The sequence below is a fragment of the Aythya marila genome (genome assembly GCF_965140915.1).
Source record: "Aythya marila genome assembly, chromosome: 3".
NCBI lineage: Eukaryota > Metazoa > Chordata > Aves > Anseriformes > Anatidae > Aythya > Aythya marila.
Window position 1 is genome coordinate 11,289,469 of NC_139044.1, and position 16,956 is coordinate 11,306,424.

A 16,956-nucleotide genomic window follows, 5' to 3' on the forward strand; every position below is an offset into this window, starting at 1 on the left:
TCTGAACTTGTAAAGCCATTTTTCCTTAATAGAGGAAACCATTTCCCTCCCATGTCTCAAATGTGTTTCCTGTTCAGGCGCGATGCTGGGCTGTTTTGGTCAGTGCTTCAGTAGCTCTTTACTGCCAGGCAAGTGGAAGAGCAGAGATCTGTAAGCACTTCACTAACTTACTGCATAGTTCAGGAACAAGGTCTGTTTTCAAGAAGCTTCTCTACTGACCACCATTATGCAAAGCTCAGGTAAAATCAGTGTAGCTTGAGAGGGTTGCCCTCAGTCACTGGGTTGTACACAGCCACATAAAGGTATGCTGCTGACTCATTTCGTCAGGTTATTGATTGATATTTGGAAGAAAACCCCTCCTTCAATCTAAAAAAAAAAAGTTGATTTGTACCATGGGCTTACAAGGCAGTAACGTGAAAAGAGATCAGTGAGCAAATCGCTGTAAAACAATGGGTTTGGGATGAAAATTGATCGTTCTGGAGACCTGAAGTCCAGCTTCATGTGTACAAGCTGAAGGTGTTACCCCACACCATCCTTTAAGAAAAGGCCACAGCACAGCAATCAGCGTGGAGAAATCTAGCAACAAATGTCCATCTATTCTGCAACTAGATGTTGGGGGGGGTGTCTTATTTTTTTTGTTTTGTTTTGTTTTCATTGATTTTTTTTTTTTTCTCCTTAGAGAAACAAGCTGTTAAATGCTACAAACATGTCTTTCCTTTTTGGTTTTCTTTCTCCTTATTTAACTTGAGGCTTATTGTGCATGCGATGAAATTCAGCAGCAGTTAGAAGCTAAGATCTTTTTTTTGTTTTGTTTTTCCCCTTTAAATTTGACAGTGTGTGGTTAATACGGTATCGCAGATAGAAGAAATAGATACAGAAGTGGTTGTTAAGTAAGTATACAGCTAGATTATTTTTTTTTTTTGTGGTGGGTGGGGGACAGGAGACGGATGCTTTCAGCACAGATAAATTAACCGTTCTAATTTTTGCTTCAGTTTCCCTGTAACCAAGGATTACCCTTCTGTTTCACCTTGAGCCTCTGCTCCTGTCTGCCTCTGCGAGAATATTGCATATTCCTTTTCTCGTTCAGACTCTAATGCTACAAATCTTTCCCTGAAATTAAATCTGCTACTGAAATAAATACTAAAATTCTCTGACCCTCATTGCATGAAGCCTAAACTACCGTACCTAGGCATGTGTTAACTACCTGAAGGCATTCCCTGTTGTTACAACCTGGGATTTTGTACCAAAATGTGTCAGTAGTTTCGATGCCTCCCATATGAATGAGAACAGGAGCTACCTGGAGAGGAGATCAGGCAACACCAGCTCTAAGAAATGGGCCAACAGGACCCTCACAAAGCCCAGCAGATGCCATGTCCTGCACCTGGGGGGGAGCAACCCTTTGCTGGATGAGAGGCAGGGACTGGCTGGCTTCGGAGCAGCTTTGCAGGAGAAAAGGTGGAGGAAATGATCCTTCCCCTCTGTTGGCACTTGTGAAGCTACGTCTGGTGGCTGTGCTCAGTTTCGGGCTCCCCAGTACAAGAAAAGCATTTAGATCCAGCAGAGGGCAGTGCTCAAAGGAGCTGGCTTTGTTCAGCCTCAGGAGTGGAGAGCTCAGGGGTGAGCTGTCTGCAGCTCTCCTACAGGAGAGTTCTGGTACAGATGGAGACAGAGCCAAGCTCCTCCGAGAGGAGGGCAAGGGGAGGACGAAGGGCAAGCAGGGAACAAGTTGGGAGCTGAGAAATGCTAACTGAATCTTAGAAAACACAGGTTTTACTGTAAGGGTGGTCAAACCTAGGAAGAGAGGCCCAGATTGGCTGTGGGATCTCTGTCCTGGGACATATTCAACCCTTTTCTGGGCATGGCCCTCAACAGCCTGATCTAGTTGGACCTGCATTGAGCAGGGTTTGGACACGGGACCTTCAGAGGTCCCAGCTCCAGAGGATCCCCCCCAGCCTCTGTTTTTCTGTGGCTCTGATCCTTTTGGCTCAGTAAAGGGTTACCCCAAAACAGGAAAACCAAGCAGACTAGTTGATAAAGCAAAGTGAGCAGCAGAATCTGCCTGGTGTTCGTGCTGAAACTGAGAAAAGACTGGGCACAGCAGCATTTTTAAACATTTGGAAATTTGTTCACCATTCTCCAACGTTTACTATTCTGCAACTAGGCCCTAACTCTGTAGTAGAGGGTTTAACTTCTGTTTGGCCAGTGACTTTTCAGCCCTCTGCTGCAAAGAGATGACTTGCACTTTAATAGCAGAAGTGGTCTCCTTGCAATGCAGCAAAATGGGCTTAAAAGCACAGCTTTTGTAATACTTGCAAAAATGTTTTTATTTATTTTTTTTGTGGTCTGATTTTTTCTACATGATTTGTGAAACTGTTATTAACTCCCTCCCTTGGTAGTAACACATACTTATCTTGGAAAAGAGCACTATGCCCTGGAAAATGGTAAATGTGAGGCTTTTTTCTCTAACATGATCTATTTTTATGCACCTCCTTCACCGTTCCACTTGCATACCCTGTATTAATCATGACTGTTGTTCAGGTCATGTCTGTTGTGTTGCCAGATAAAAGTTTGCACAGTTTTCCTTATATTTACAATTCTACCTATAGCATAGTTATATCCTTTATATGCCAGTAGTCAGCATGGTTAGTAAATATTTGCAGTTTACTGAATACTGCTCTTTTTCTAGGCTTGCAGACCAGATAAGGATGATGAATTTTCCTCAGTGGTTTGACTTACTGAAGGATATTTTCTCTAAGTTTACCATCTTCCTCAAGAGAATAAAGGTAAGACATTCATTTACTGAGATTTTCATGTAGCTGGTTCAGACGTGACACGGGATGAAGCCGCTTCCCATTTGAAGTTTCAAGGTGTTCATTTTGATTATAGAGTTCAAACTTCTGATTGAAAGAGGGATATGTGAATATCGGCATCCAGGGCAGAAATGATTAGTGCTAACAAAGAGAGCACTGGGGAGGAGATAATACCTCTTGTAGCGTGATTACATCCATTTCAGGCTGCTGGGGATTAGGGCAGAACTTTTGTATGTGTCAGATTGCTCCAAATGAGGTTTCTTTCACTATTCTCAGAAACATCTGATATTGGTTACCATCAAAGACAGATGGGTCTGCCTCTGAATGCTAATTGCACAACAGAAAATAAAGCCAGGATTTAGTTTAATTTTGCGGGGAAAAAGAAAATCTTTGCAGTGCGGGCTTGTGGTACGGGGTTCTCTTTTGCTGTGTAATAAAAGTTATGTTTGATTCCAGGCAACGTTAAATACTATCCGTAGCGTGGTTCTCTTGGTTCTAGACAAGAACCAAAGAAGCAGAGACCTGGAGGACACCTTACAAAAGCACTCTGTTAAAGACAGCACGGCGGACACAGAAGTGGCTTACCTGACCCACGAGGGCATGTTTATAAGCGACGCGTTCGGCGAAGCGGACCTCCCGCCCGTAGCAGCTGACACTACCTCTCAAAGAAACACTTCCCCAAACAGCGAGCCCTGTAGCAGCGATTCAGTCTCCGAACCAGAATGCACTACCGATTCCTCATCCAGCAAAGAGCAAACGTCCTCTTCCGTTACTCCAGGAGGAGTGGAGATGATGTAAGTTAACAGAGACAAGGCGGTGGACGCTAGGGGCTGTTTGTGTGGTACAAAACTTACTTTGGAGGAATGTCTTTTTCCAGGTAAATGGTGTGGAGCGGCTTTCTGTGGTTGCCCATGCTGTCTGCCATCTGACTGCACTGTCCCTGTCTTGCCTTTGTTTTGTTAGCTTTGTTTTCATCTCTGTGCAGTGGTATAGGTACTGATTTTGTCACTCCTTACAGAAAAGGGCCCCTTCTGCTGTCTGTTTTGCTGGGGAGCCTTCTTGTGTAGAAAGCAGGGGAAAATGCAAAGTCTGACCTACATGAAAGGCACAGATGGTTTGTCATGGCCTTAGCTGGCAAAGGCATCTCTGTTCCCTGCACACGTTCACCGTGGCTAGTTTTTCCTTTCTCTTTTAAGCTGGCTTCATGGAATACACCTTGGTGAATCCTAGTGAGAAATCTTCTGCTCATTGTCAACTCGGTGACTTGCATGATTAGACAAATACATCTCAGTGCTTTGGCAACATAGACAGTGCTGCCCTGTGGTGCTCCTGACTCCAGAGCTATAAACTTCTTGAACAACCTTTTATGCATTCCTTATTTATGGCTGTAAGTCAGCTGCCTTTGTAAAAGAACCAGGCATAACACGTGTGGGGCTCAGCTCTGAGCCACTTCAAAAGCCAGCACGTCTGGATCCCGAGTTTTATGAAGCGAAATTGAAATACCACTTCTTACCCTGCTGAAGGATGGAAGGTAGCGACTGGCCTGCTCACAGCTGCTGATTGGTACTTGGGTGTCAATCCTCCTGTGTCAGATTTGGTAGGGACCTTCCCCCTCTAAATCACAATGCTGGCTGAATGAGAATATAAAATAAATATGTTGTGTTTAAAAGAGATCCAGGCCAGAGTATATCCAAACACTCATCCTATGCTGTGAAAAAATACCACAGTGAGGAGTCCAGGGGGTTACGGTGAGGAGCAAGGAAGCAGGAAGGAGTTGGATCCCAAATGGCCCGGAGCAGTTAGCCAAGTTGGCTAAAAACAGACCATCCAGACAGAGCGTCTGAGGTTGGTGTGAAACTGTTCCAAAATGAACTTGTTTCATCCCTTTTCTGGTTTTCCTTGTACCTCTGCTCCACATACAGAGAGGGCTAATAAACTTAGGTAATTATGGCAACGTTAGCCCTGTTGCTGTGCTGTAGCATCCCAGGTTTTCTCCCTCCTCTCGCACTGTCAGCACTTGAACAGCCAGACTAGACCAAAAGATTGTTATCTTAACTAGTTAGCACATGGCATGGCTCTGCCGTTCGCCTAGCTTCAAAACAGCAGACAAGCCACAAGATTATTTTAAAGAACAGAGACTTAGGAGCCTGAAAGCTAAAAAGCTAGCAAAATAGGTGCAGAGTATCTGTGGCAGACCTTATACTTTCACTGGAAGAAAAATGCTGTGATACTCAAATATTACAGGAGTAACACTTAAAGATTAGTTCAGTAAACATTACTATTTACTGTATTAATACTGGTTGCGTGCTTTTTTATCTCAACTAGCAGCAATTAAGATATGGAATTAAAACAAAATCTAAGGACAGTGCAGTTGTGCATTTGCTTGTCACGGGGACTGACGTGACGTTGACAGCAGCTTGGATGGTCCCATCTGCGCAACGTGACTTTGGTGATTAACTGACTGTGTGTTTGACAGCTGCTGCAAGGTTCTTTCCTCCTTCAAACTGTGAGCAGAAATACTGTTTTTTATAAATTGATGCTCAAGCAAATGGCTCTGTCGTTTGTAGGATCAGCGACGACATGAAGCTAACTGAACTGGAACTGGGCAGGCTGGCAAACAATATTCAAGAGCTGCTTTATAACGCTTCTGATATCTGCCATGATCGTTCAGTCAAGTTCCTCATGGCAAGAGCAAAGGTAAGGGGCTCAGACCAGACCACAGTCGGTGTCTCATCCTTAATGAGCAGTTACTCCGAGTTAGTGGCTTAATGAGTGAGACTTCTGAAATGGCTTTCTCAATTGAAATTAACTCACTGTTCCCACTGTCACAGGCGCCTGATGTTAATTAAAGCCCAGAGCACACAGGCATTAACATACCATGTCAATGCAAGGCAATGTGGGTTTCTGCTACTTTTTGTTCTCCCTTTCTAATATTCTGACTTGCTGTCTTTGAAGTTCCATGCAGAGAATGCATATCTGTGACGAGATAGCTGCTTGCTATCAGTCAGCCTTTCATTTAGAGTTAAATAATGCCCCTCTTAAAATACTAGCAGCCCTCAGACATGCTGACTAATTGTTTCATGGCTTCTCTGAATGTTTGTGGTGCTAAGTCTCCTTACAAGGATTTTCTTTGCATTTAGGGTGGCTTCCTAGAGAAGCTGAATTCCAATGAGTTCGTTGCTCTTTCTCGGTTGATGGAAGGCTTCATCCTAGACACTGAGCAGATCTGCGGCAGAAAAAGCATGTCCTTGCGAGGAGCACTTCAGAGCCAAGCCAATAAATTTGTGAATAGGTTCCACGAGGAGAGAAAGACAAAGCTAAGGTATCTGGGTAGAAAGCCTTCATCTTCTTACTTGAATTTTATCATTCCCATGCAAACACAGATCTTCTGTTGCCTGGAACGCTTGTAATTCAGTTGTACTTAGCAGAAGTGGGGGCAGTGTGGAACACTGTTCTAAAACGCAGTTGTTTTCAATGGTTTTAGATTTTGACAGTTTTTATAACAGTTTCTTCAAAGTGGATTGTTCTATGATTATTTAAATAAAGGCAGTTAGTAGCTACAGGGAGAACTCCAAAGTGATCTTGAAGGGCTGAAATGTCCCATCTCAGCGGTTAGTAACTCCAGTATAGTTTCACTCCCAACTGTTTTTAAAAACATTAAAAATAATAAGAAACACACACACACAAAAAAAAACACACTTGGGAAATAGCCTTTCCAGTAATACACATCAAGTCCTTTTTGCTGTCATCCATCGTAAGTTCTTAAAGTTTTGGTATTTCTACATTATTTCAGTGGCACTGATCTCATGAGAATCTTTACTCCCTAGAAGGGTCCTTTGTCCTCTGATAGCATGAATGAATGAATTGTTAGATCTCTAGGCCAAGGAGGGTGTTTTTCTCGTTTGCTACTGCACCTCTTTCTAATAAGGATTAATAATGTAACATTTTGGACCACTGGCTTTTTTTTTTAAATTACTGTATCTTTGGTTCCACAGCAGTACAGGCAAGAGAGGTGTCACAACAAGGTATTTCCTTTTCTAAGCCTCCTTTCTTTTGTCTTTTCAACCAGCCTACTCTTGGACAATGAGCGCTGGAAACAGGCTGAAGTTCCTGCTGAGTTTCAGGATCTTGTCGATTCTGTGTCAGATGGCAGAATTTCTCTCCCTGAAAAAAAAACAACAGGTATGTATCGTGCAGTTCTACCATTACTCGAATTTAAACATGTTATCAACAAATGGTGCTGGTTAATGTTGATGGACATATTCTGAAGTCACTGTGTCACTCCTGATCTGTGTTTGCTTTCTGGGTTCTGTGGGCAGAATCTAAAAGGAAGGAAATTGATACTGGTGGTTTTTTTTGTTTGTTTGTTTGTTTTTCCTATCAATGGTGTTGAAACTTGGGCCGACTTAACATTTATTTATTTTTTTAATCTATTTAAATGTTAGCCCAGGAAGAGAGCTACTTTTTTATAGTAGTATTCACATTGTAGAGGCTTCCAGTCCATGCAGAAATTTAGTCTTTCCCCCAGAACATACTGCTGAAATGCTGCAAGGGACTGAGTAGCACGTGCATGTGCTCAGTCCCTTTTGTGTAGAACAGTGCTAGCTCTTCTTCCACAGCTTCATCTCCCAGTTGTTCCAGTGAAAGGCAGCATGCTACGTGGCTGCTCGTGGAAGTGAAAACTTATGTACATTCAATTATTTACCTCGCCACAGAAACCTCATTTGACCTCAGAGAAGTCACTTTTTTTTCCTCCTTGTGCCTCATTTCCCCGTGCGCAAAATGGGACTGCATAATGCATTTTTACCTTGTGGGTGTTCTCATCCAATATTGCAGTGATAAATGTGTGTGAACAGCTAGAACACGAAGAAAATATACACAGAGGGGAAGGAAAATGGCAAGAGATAAAGAGGAGGAAACTATAGTACTGTCATGGTGTGGAAACCCTCCCTGCTCCCCCAAAAGGAGCACAGCAGAGATGGAGGGTGAGATGAGGCAATACTCACCCAAATCATGGAGCACAATACCAAAAGATGCTCATCTGCCATTCGTCTTAGAAGAAGCTTTTGCTGCTTCCTTCAAGCAGATAGAAAACTGGAGGCATCAAATTTAGCATGAAAAACTGCATCACTAAGAGCTACTGAGGGAAGTAGTAGTTTGAAGCTAAAATATTAATATACACAGCAAATCATTAGAGAATGCACAGTAGAAAACCTAGTGGCTTCTGCTTTTTTTCTTGTATTTCTAACCTGCTGCATTTGAAGTTTCTAAATCCATAATGACTGTGGGACTTTGGTTTTTTTTTCATCTAAAATCCCATCTGTATTCTAGCAGATACAACCAGCAAGGTTACTTACATTAATTATGAAGGGTGACACTTTTTTAAATAAAGACATATTCCAAAGATTTATTCATTGTTTTCAAACTTGGGCTGGGGAACGCTTGGTTTCTAGAAATTAGCATTTTTTTGTGCTTCTTTTTAGTTTAACTCATCTTTTTCCTTTCTGATAAATGTTTTAGCTACTGAAGAGAGAAAGCCAACTGAGTTTCTTATTGTTGAAGGACAAAAATATGCAACAGTTGGGTAAGATGCATTTTTCTCTTAGCAGTGGGTTATTTGGCAAGTGTTTTTAAGTAGAATTGTGATAAATACTAATAACTTTAGCAATCTCATTTAAATAGAAAGAAAACCTTTTCTTGCACAGATTAGTTTCTTTTTTAGCTCCTGACCAGTTACACAGCATTGCAAGCTCTTCTGTATATTAAAATGCTTTTTATTCTCTGAATGACTGGACTGAACTTACGGTTTCATTTGATTTTTAGCAATTATTTCATGAAGACACTTACTCATGAAAATACAGATTTATCTTCATAGAATATTGTTTTTATTTCTTACAGTATAGGTTATCTCTGGCAAAATACGGTAGTCCACTACTGAACAATTGCTTATCTTACTCAGAATAAGAAATAAGATATGGGCTATCTCAGAAGCTGCACTCCTTATTTCGTGATATCCTGATTGCTTTACGTTTGAAAATAGTTTAAAACTGGCCATATCAGAGAGATTTTAAAATACATAATACTGAAACACTTCTTTCATTCAAAAGCATTCTGTGTTTCCGAAGACTGAGAGGCTTAAGCATTAAATATACATGAAAGTGTTTTTGGAGAGGGAGTAAAAGCAGGAAGATCTCACTCCCCAGAGTCCTAACATCAATTTACCCCAAACTTAAACCGAAAAGTGCTGATTTACATAATGTCTTTGACCAGCTGTCGTTGTTTCATGATGATGTGCCGTTGTTCAATTAGAAACAGAAGCTGATGGCTCAGAACTTCAGTGCCAGCCTACAGATATCACTGCAAAAGAGCATTTCAGGTCAAGTAGGAGCATTTGAACACACTCTGAAGGATAAAAATATACTTAATAGACTATATATTAGAAAATTCATCTCTGCTTGTTTGAAACTTTATTTTTAGCTCCACAAACCTATTGTCAGCTTCACAGCGATACAAATACTGTTCCACACACTATTACGTACATTTTCATTGTATTAAATCAAAAACATTCACCAAAAAAAGGCTCGATGTTCCCCCCCAGAATTCTTCAGGTGCTTATTCTCAGTAATTGTTCTGCTTCTTTCCATACCCTGCTGCCTAAAAGAAGAAAGTGAATTTATATTTAGAAGTGTTAGAATATCTACTCTGAAATTTGATCTGGCCTCAGTTTTCTTGTCTTCTCTGCATTTGAATTCAAGGGAGTGTACTTGCTCTGCGTGGAGTCTTCCTAATTCCATGCAGTACCTCCCAAATTCTCTGGTCCCCACTGAATTCATGGGAAATTACAGGTACTCAGCATCTTTAAATATTTGGTGCTGTTCCTTGATAGCTGCCTTCTTTCTTTTTGACTCCTCAGCACCCGTTGCATCCTTTTCAGTGGCTGTTGTCTACAGGCTCTGAATTATACCTGCTCAAAGTTGGCCAGAACTATGGAGTGTTACAAGAAAGGAGCTTTAGACTTTTTCCCCAGCTAACATCTGCACAGAGGCTTCTAGTTCCACAATAGTTATTTTTGGAGATTAAGAAGTTATGCTGATAAGTATCAGAGGTTTTCTCTCGTATACATTAAGTGCTTTATCCACACACCACCCTCTGAAACGGGTATTCTTTATCTATGTTTTTTATGTTAAGTTTTTACCTCAGATCAGTTACTGGGTTTATTTAATGCTGTAGCCTCCAGCATTAGGTAGCTTTCTATCAGCATGACTGGCCTGTTTGTAATTTTGTGATATCCTGTGTTCACTGAGATAACGTATTTGGCTGTTTCCTCTCTTGCAGGACAGTATTGCTGTTAATAAGAATAATCCTTGAGTACTGCCAGTGTGTGGATAACATTCCTTCCATCACCACTGACATGCTTACCCGCCTGTCTGATTTACTGAAGGTATGACTCCAAGCATACGGTCTGTACTTGTCGAGGATATTCAGGGCAGCAAATATATCTTACACTAATGTTTCACACGCTTTTATGACTTGATATAGATGATACAAATTATCTAGAAACTATGCATTTGTTGTTGTGTTGTAAGGTAAGTTTTTAAGTTAAGGGAATTGAAGATGCAATTTCTTGTGTCGGGAAGGCCGTCCTTCCTTTTGGTCACCTGGGATGTTTGAAATCCCATCTAGTAGTGTTTGTCATAGCTGCCTGTCCTTCGGGGTGAATGTAGGATTAATGCTACTGACAGAGAAGTGATTTGATTCCAGATGTCACTGAGATGTATCTGTATTCAGGAAGGAACCTATTCCCTTGATTTCTACAAGTCGGTAGAAATATGGTCAGTAGAAGCATGAAAAATAGTATAGGATGAAGCTGCTGTTGTAAAATGCAAAGATGATGAAAGACCAGGCCCTTTATTAATCTGTTTCTCTCTAGAGAAGATGAAAGCTGATACAACGCAGATACTGCAAGGTGATACAAGTAAACAAGAATAAAAGGAGCACGTGAGTGCTTCTGAAACCTTTCTTATATATCCATAGCTCACCGGTTAATTCAGTTCAAGTTTTTCACTGATGTCTTTGCTCACAAAGGTTATACCAGGTTTTAGAGTTCTGAACATAAGCATAATTGATAAAAGACCAACAGATTATACTCTGCAAAAGTAGGTTTTACATAAAGGGGCTGTGGAGGGAACATACCTGGGGAGAGAGTCCTTTAAATAATCTTCCTTTTGGCTAGTAGTTCCTATCTGAATATCCAGACACAGGCACACTCCTTCCTGAAGTCGTCACTCAGCTTCATCTGCAAACCTTCCCCTTTATAAGTACCACCCAAGGAGAATCAAGCTAGTTTGGGACTGGGATCCTTCTCTTTCCACCTTGTTCTCAAGCTACTGCTTCACACAGGACTTGCAGCACCTTTTTGCAGGCAGGCAGAACAGCAGCAGCTGCCTCAGACTTGGCCAGATCTGCATCTCTGTGTTATGTCTTTCTCCCTACCATATCTCGTTAGAGCTCTGCATGAATTAGTCATGTTTTATTCCTTGGTACCCAAATAGCATGTGCAGTTCAGTTGTTGTAGTTCCTGTCTCTGTGGCAGCGAGGTGACCATCAGAAAGATGACAAGAACCAAAACAAAAGTGCATTTTTTTTATGTTTTGGGCAAAATAAGAGTTCCTTAAAGGTGTCCTTGCAAGTTGCTGTACTTTGTGTGATAATTGCATGACAAATGTAACAAGAGTTAGTCTGTATTGTGATTGGAAGCTGTGAAGTGGTTCCCAGATGATGAAATTTGAGCTGTGGCTGTAACCCGAGTGAAACAACACCTGTGTTTCATCAAAAACACAACCATTGTTACTGGAGTTTACCTGGCGCAGACAAGAGAAGGTTTGCAGCCGTGGTTCCAGAATGTGGAAATGCTTTCCTCCAAGCAGACACAAGGAGGGGGTATTGCTCTTTTGATGTTTCAGACACGCTACTTCCTTGCTGCTTTGTCTGCAACAGGCCATCCGGTAAGTTAGCAATATCCCTGAAAGGCAGGGGGAGAGTGCAAGCATCTATCATCCTTTATGTAACATGCTTCTAATGGTCTGCCACACAGTTGATGAGCTGGCGCTAACCTAAGCTAAATACCTCAGAGGAGCTTAGGCTGTGTAGGATGTCTGCTCAGTGGATCTGCTTCTGAAGTCCACCAGGAGGCATAAGAAAAGGTCCTGCTTTTCAGGAGGAGGGGATGAAGCGAATGTCAGACAGTTTCAGATCCTGACTTCTGACTGAGAGCAGAGTAGATTATGCCCCTTGTCGGCTCAGGGACCACGTGTAGCTCAGTTTCAGCTGTGAGCACTAGGTCTGGGTTGCTTTTTTTGCCCTCGACTCGCTACTCTAGCAGCCCAGAGCAGGTGCACATCTGCTGCTCACAGCACATCCCCTGCGGTCCTGAGTTTGGTGACTAGTTTCAGGCAATAGCTTGAAAATAGTACAAGAAAAGGTGCCATCTCTTTAGGTTTAACCTCCTGATTTCCACCCCAGTGTCTCAGTTCTGCTCAAACACGAGCCCTGGAACTCCTGTCCATTTAGCACAGGGCTCAGGGACAACAGCAACAGTTCCTTCATCACTGCTGCATCACCCAACCTGGCCTAGAGTATTTTGGGTCTTGCGTGGGAGAGCAGAATTCCAGAATAAGACTGACAGTTCCTCTTAGCACATCCTTAACGTTCCAGAGACCTCGTTGGCCTGTGTGCATTTAATTACTTCTTTCTGCTGGAGCTGAGTTAGGAAGATCAAGTCAAAAGTCATCCATTATACCTGGAATTCTTGTAGCTTTGTTTTTTGATGTTGCTTCAAGACTTCTGTGCATCATTTCGTAGATCTCAGCACTCTGTAGTGTTATAAACACAAATTTGGCTACTTCAGCAGCAGTGAGTTTGTTTTTTTTCAAGCTTCCTGTAACGTGAACAGTGTGAAAAGTCTGGAGCCAAAGTTAGAAACGAGTCCTTTTGATATTTTCCGTTCTGGTATTAACACTTCTACTCCCTCCACTCTACTTAGCAAAACTGGTGAGATTTTTACCCTTCACTTTGTCCAAGGCCCTGGTTTCAGAAGAACATTTTTTTAGATTTCTAGTACAAAGCTGCTAGTGTAGTGCCTTCAAAGTAAGGCTGAACGTAGCTAGTCTGCAGCACCTCTGACTTAATACTCTATTTCTAGACTCAGAGAAACCTCACCCAAAGGTCTCATACAAAAGCAGAAATTAGTCCCCGGATTGAAGTCACTGACTAGCTAACTGTATTTTTAATAACATTATTTCTACTTCCATTTCATGAAGCACTGCCTTGAGTGCTTTAGCCTAAGCTGAGTCAAAAAAAAATACTACAGGCCAGTGACTGCTGAAATTGGCTTAAATAAAAAGTTCCTTTTGTCTTACTAGTTAATAGTCATGGACTCGTCTGTAGTATGAGTATGTAAAACCCTGGTAGTGCCTTTGTTTATTTTGTAATCATCTGTTTAACCTTGCACAATTCTAATGATAGTATTTCTAAACTGTGGCTATGTGTCGTTCTTACAGAGTCAGCATACCTTTTCATTATCTTTTTTTTGGTCTTGTAGTATTTCAACTCTAGAAGCTGCCAACTGGTGCTTGGAGCTGGCGCGTTGCAAGTTGTTGGCTTGAAAACAATCACTACAAAGAATCTGGGTAAGGATTTCTGTATTTGAAGTGTCAAATCTTGTATTCCTGTCTGTTTAAAAAACAAACAAATCAACCACTAAACATTTAGGATAAGCTATTCTTGTGTTGTGGTGCTGTGTGTGGAGCACAGGCAGTGATAAAACCTTCCTTGTTAGAAGGTAAAACAAATATAAAGGGTAATGAGTTGTCTGTTCAAGGGGTGCACTAAAATCCATCAAATTCCTTTGCTGTCTACTGCTTTGCTTCACAAATACAAAGCTCTTCTCTGTTGTGAGAAGGAAATAAACAGGCTAGTAAGTTTTTCCATGAAAATGTTTTGCCTGTGGGAAGGCGTAGTTACTTTTTTCAGTGGTGGCTTTGGCATGTTTGGGAGCTGCTCAGCATTTCAGCCTTGAGACTGGAGGTATGTAGGTAGAGGAATCCAGCCAAACGCCAGTCTCGCCGTGTGTTTTGCTGAGCTGTGCTGTCCCATCTGCCCTGTGGTGCTGTGTTTTGTAACGCAGTGTCCAAATGCTGCTCCTGTGGGTTATAAGTGCGTGTCAGTAATGTGCAGAATGATTTCTGCGGGTGGCTCTGAATCAAACAGTCTTTATGTGGTCGAATGGCTCAGTGCAGTCAGGTAAATTAGGGCTCTGTGTCTGTGTGCTGAATCCAAACTCTGGGCTTTAGAATCTCTCATTTGAAGGGTGCAGCTATTTAGCTGAATTGGCAGTGCAGAGTTTGCTGCCTGGGCTGCTTTATCTGCCCTTTTCAGGGAGAGCTAGGTGTAGGCTTCCACGCTGCAGAACAGCCTGACGTGGTGCTTCAGATCCCTCGGTTTTAAACTGAAATGAAGAGCCTTTGGTGGCTCTTCACCTGCGGGTTAAAGCAGGTGTTCGAGCTCCCGGTTCCCATGTTTCAGGGTGTACTGATTACCAAACTGCATTTAACTTCTAAAAAGAGATGAGCTTGAGGGTGGTTTGAGAGGCTTCTGGCCAGGGAGCCACGGGCTGTGGTGTTGCAGCAGACACAGGTGAGCAGAGAGAAGAAGCTGCGTTCAGGACCTTGCTCCAGAAGGCTTGGCGATCGTGCTGGCACCACCGCATGTCCTGCTGCTGGCTCAGGAGAAGCTCAGTTTTGGGAATCCTGCCGGCACCACAGGCAGGAGCTGGCTCTGGGCAGCTCGGCGCTGGCAGGGCAGTGTGTTTGTGTACATCTGTCGGGGGAGAAATGTTGGTGCCTTGAGAATGTGGCTGCCGAGGTTAGGTAGCTGATGAGTCAGGTCTTGTGAGATCTCTCTGATGTCTGCATGTGCTCAGGGCTCAAAATGTCAAGCAGACACTTAAAGCCTCTTGTAAAATCAGTCCCTTATCCCATATCTTACAGAATCTGGGTGTGAATTGCCAGGTACTCGTCTGGTGTCTCCACTGGGTGGGGTCTTCTAGGGGGAAAAAGTGCTGACCTCCTGCCTTGTTACCTTGTTTGGTTGTTTTAAAGCATATTAAATGGCATTAGGTCTATCTCAGTCATGTTACAGCAGACACGGTCTGTACCAAATGACTCTTCTTGTGTAATAATTGTTGTTTTTCTTTTCCTCTCTCACTTCTGGATTTACAGCCCTTTCTTCACGCTGCCTACAGCTAATCGTACACTACATTCCTATTATCAGGGCTCATTTTGAAGCTCGACTGCAGCCGAAGCAGTTTAGCATGCTCAGGCATTTTGACCACATAACAAAGGTAATTCTTTTGGCGTTTCCTAATTAAACGGGAAGTTCTGCCTCTCAGTTGTGCTCTGAAAAATACGAATGTCATTAGATAATAAATAAAAGCCATTCTCTTTCATTACAGGATTATCACGACCACATAGCTGAAATTTCAGCGAAGCTTGTTGCCATAATGGATAGCTTGTTTGACAAACTATTATCCAAGGTAATGATTTACAGAAATAATTATACACACTGGAAATTGCAGTTGGAGATCTCACTGTATACAGTCTGGATGTTTCAAATGAAGTCTTAAACTTTCCTCATCAGGAGTCGTTTGAACATCTTAGAACTTTCTGTATACACAGTTTAGTGCAGTACTGGGGAATTTATTTTGTCCTAACACTTGCCACATGGGTGTCATTCATCTTCACCCCCAAAAATTGTTGATTTACTCCTTCATCAGTAATGGGCGTGCTTTGGCTGGTGTGGATGCTCTGGTGTTTAGGAGCTGAAGCGCTCTCCTGCCTTGGGCAGTTTTATCCCTGACAGCTCGTCTGCAGTCAGGTTGCTGCTGCTGCCTCTTGCCTGTCCCAAAGAGCTGGTTCCCCTTTCCTGCATTTCCAGATGGTGCCTCTGTGCGTGTAATTTCCTGCAGCTGAGGAAACAGCAAAAAAAAATGCTGAGGAGGAAATTTTCTTGAGGGAAGGATCTGCTCATTGATAGGGCTGCAAGCCTGGGGACTAGAAGTCTGTGCTGAGTAGTTCCTGCTGCGTAGCAGAGCTGATGGCTGTGCCATTAGGTTCTCTTAGTGTTTTATGAGTGCCTGTCAGCTCAACAGGTTGGCCCTGGGCAGGCTCCAGTCACTGACTCACCTGGAGGCTGCACCCCTTGGGGCTACGGAAGAGCCTCTGCCCCAGGACGGGCCTGTTGGGTTCACTGATCTGCTGGATAAAGCATGTGAGCATTTAAAGCTTAGTGCTTTGCTTTGGCTCTTATGCTCTTAAAAAAAAAAAAAAAAAAAAAAAAAAAAAAAAAAGCTCTTTCATGAGAGAAAAGGATTAATCCTTCAGCGTCAGATTTGATTGATTGACCTTGGCCAACCTCTTCCTTGTGGCAGCTTGTGAGAATCGCAGCATCTCCGTGCTTGGGCACGGGTTGGTGTGCAGGGGGTTTCACTGCAGTGGGGCAGCTGTAACAGGCAGAATTTCTGTCTTCCTTGCTGTTTCTATTATTTTAGTGTTTGTTGTGTGTTCTGTGCTGTGCTTTTTCTTGTCATGTGTTTCTTGTAGCCGCAGCGTCACCTAAATGTAGGGAAAAAATCCAAAACATTTAAGTAAGAACTTTTTTTCCCCTCTGTTGTGTTTACATTTTGAACACATGTTTATGCCCTTTTCTGAAGTTTGTAAATAGCAGTTCTGTGCATGGCTTTTTGATCACTTTTTGTTACTCCTTGTGAAAGTAAAATACAAATGCAGGAATGTTGGTCATCGATACTAAACAAGTTAGCCCACAGCAGATCATGAACACGCTTTTTGTTCCCGATGGTAGTGAGTGAGCATCTATCCCCTACTGTCCTTCCATCTTTGCAGCCTGCTCACCTCTTGTGAGCTGGCAGGAGATACAAACGGAGAATATTCCTGTTCTATAAAGGTCCTAAAGGCTTGAGTGAGAGCGCCTGGCTCATAGGAATGCAACCCACAGAGTACAGAAGAGGAGGCCATGTGTTGGTTTGCCTCCCTTCCTAACATATCCCATAATTTGGCTCCTCTTGTTCCTG

The 16,956-nt window shown here is 42.5% G+C and overlaps 1 protein-coding gene across 1 annotated transcript in view; it reads left to right on the forward strand.

Annotated features, from left to right (window-relative positions):
* The window catches only part of VPS54 (VPS54 subunit of GARP complex), a 49,116-nt gene that overhangs the window by 26,170 nt on the left and 5,990 nt on the right, over positions 1-16,956 (forward strand). Inside the window, exons 11-21 of the mRNA XM_082757923.1 lie at positions 835-890; positions 2,687-2,783; positions 3,267-3,604; positions 5,378-5,507; positions 5,951-6,132; positions 6,880-6,992; positions 8,331-8,394; positions 10,146-10,251; positions 13,411-13,498; positions 15,089-15,210; positions 15,322-15,402. Of these exons, the coding sequence (XP_082614049.1) occupies positions 835-890; positions 2,687-2,783; positions 3,267-3,604; positions 5,378-5,507; positions 5,951-6,132; positions 6,880-6,992; positions 8,331-8,394; positions 10,146-10,251; positions 13,411-13,498; positions 15,089-15,210; positions 15,322-15,402 (1,377 nt within the window). The remainder of the gene's footprint in view (positions 1-834; positions 891-2,686; positions 2,784-3,266; positions 3,605-5,377; positions 5,508-5,950; positions 6,133-6,879; positions 6,993-8,330; positions 8,395-10,145; positions 10,252-13,410; positions 13,499-15,088; positions 15,211-15,321; positions 15,403-16,956) is intronic.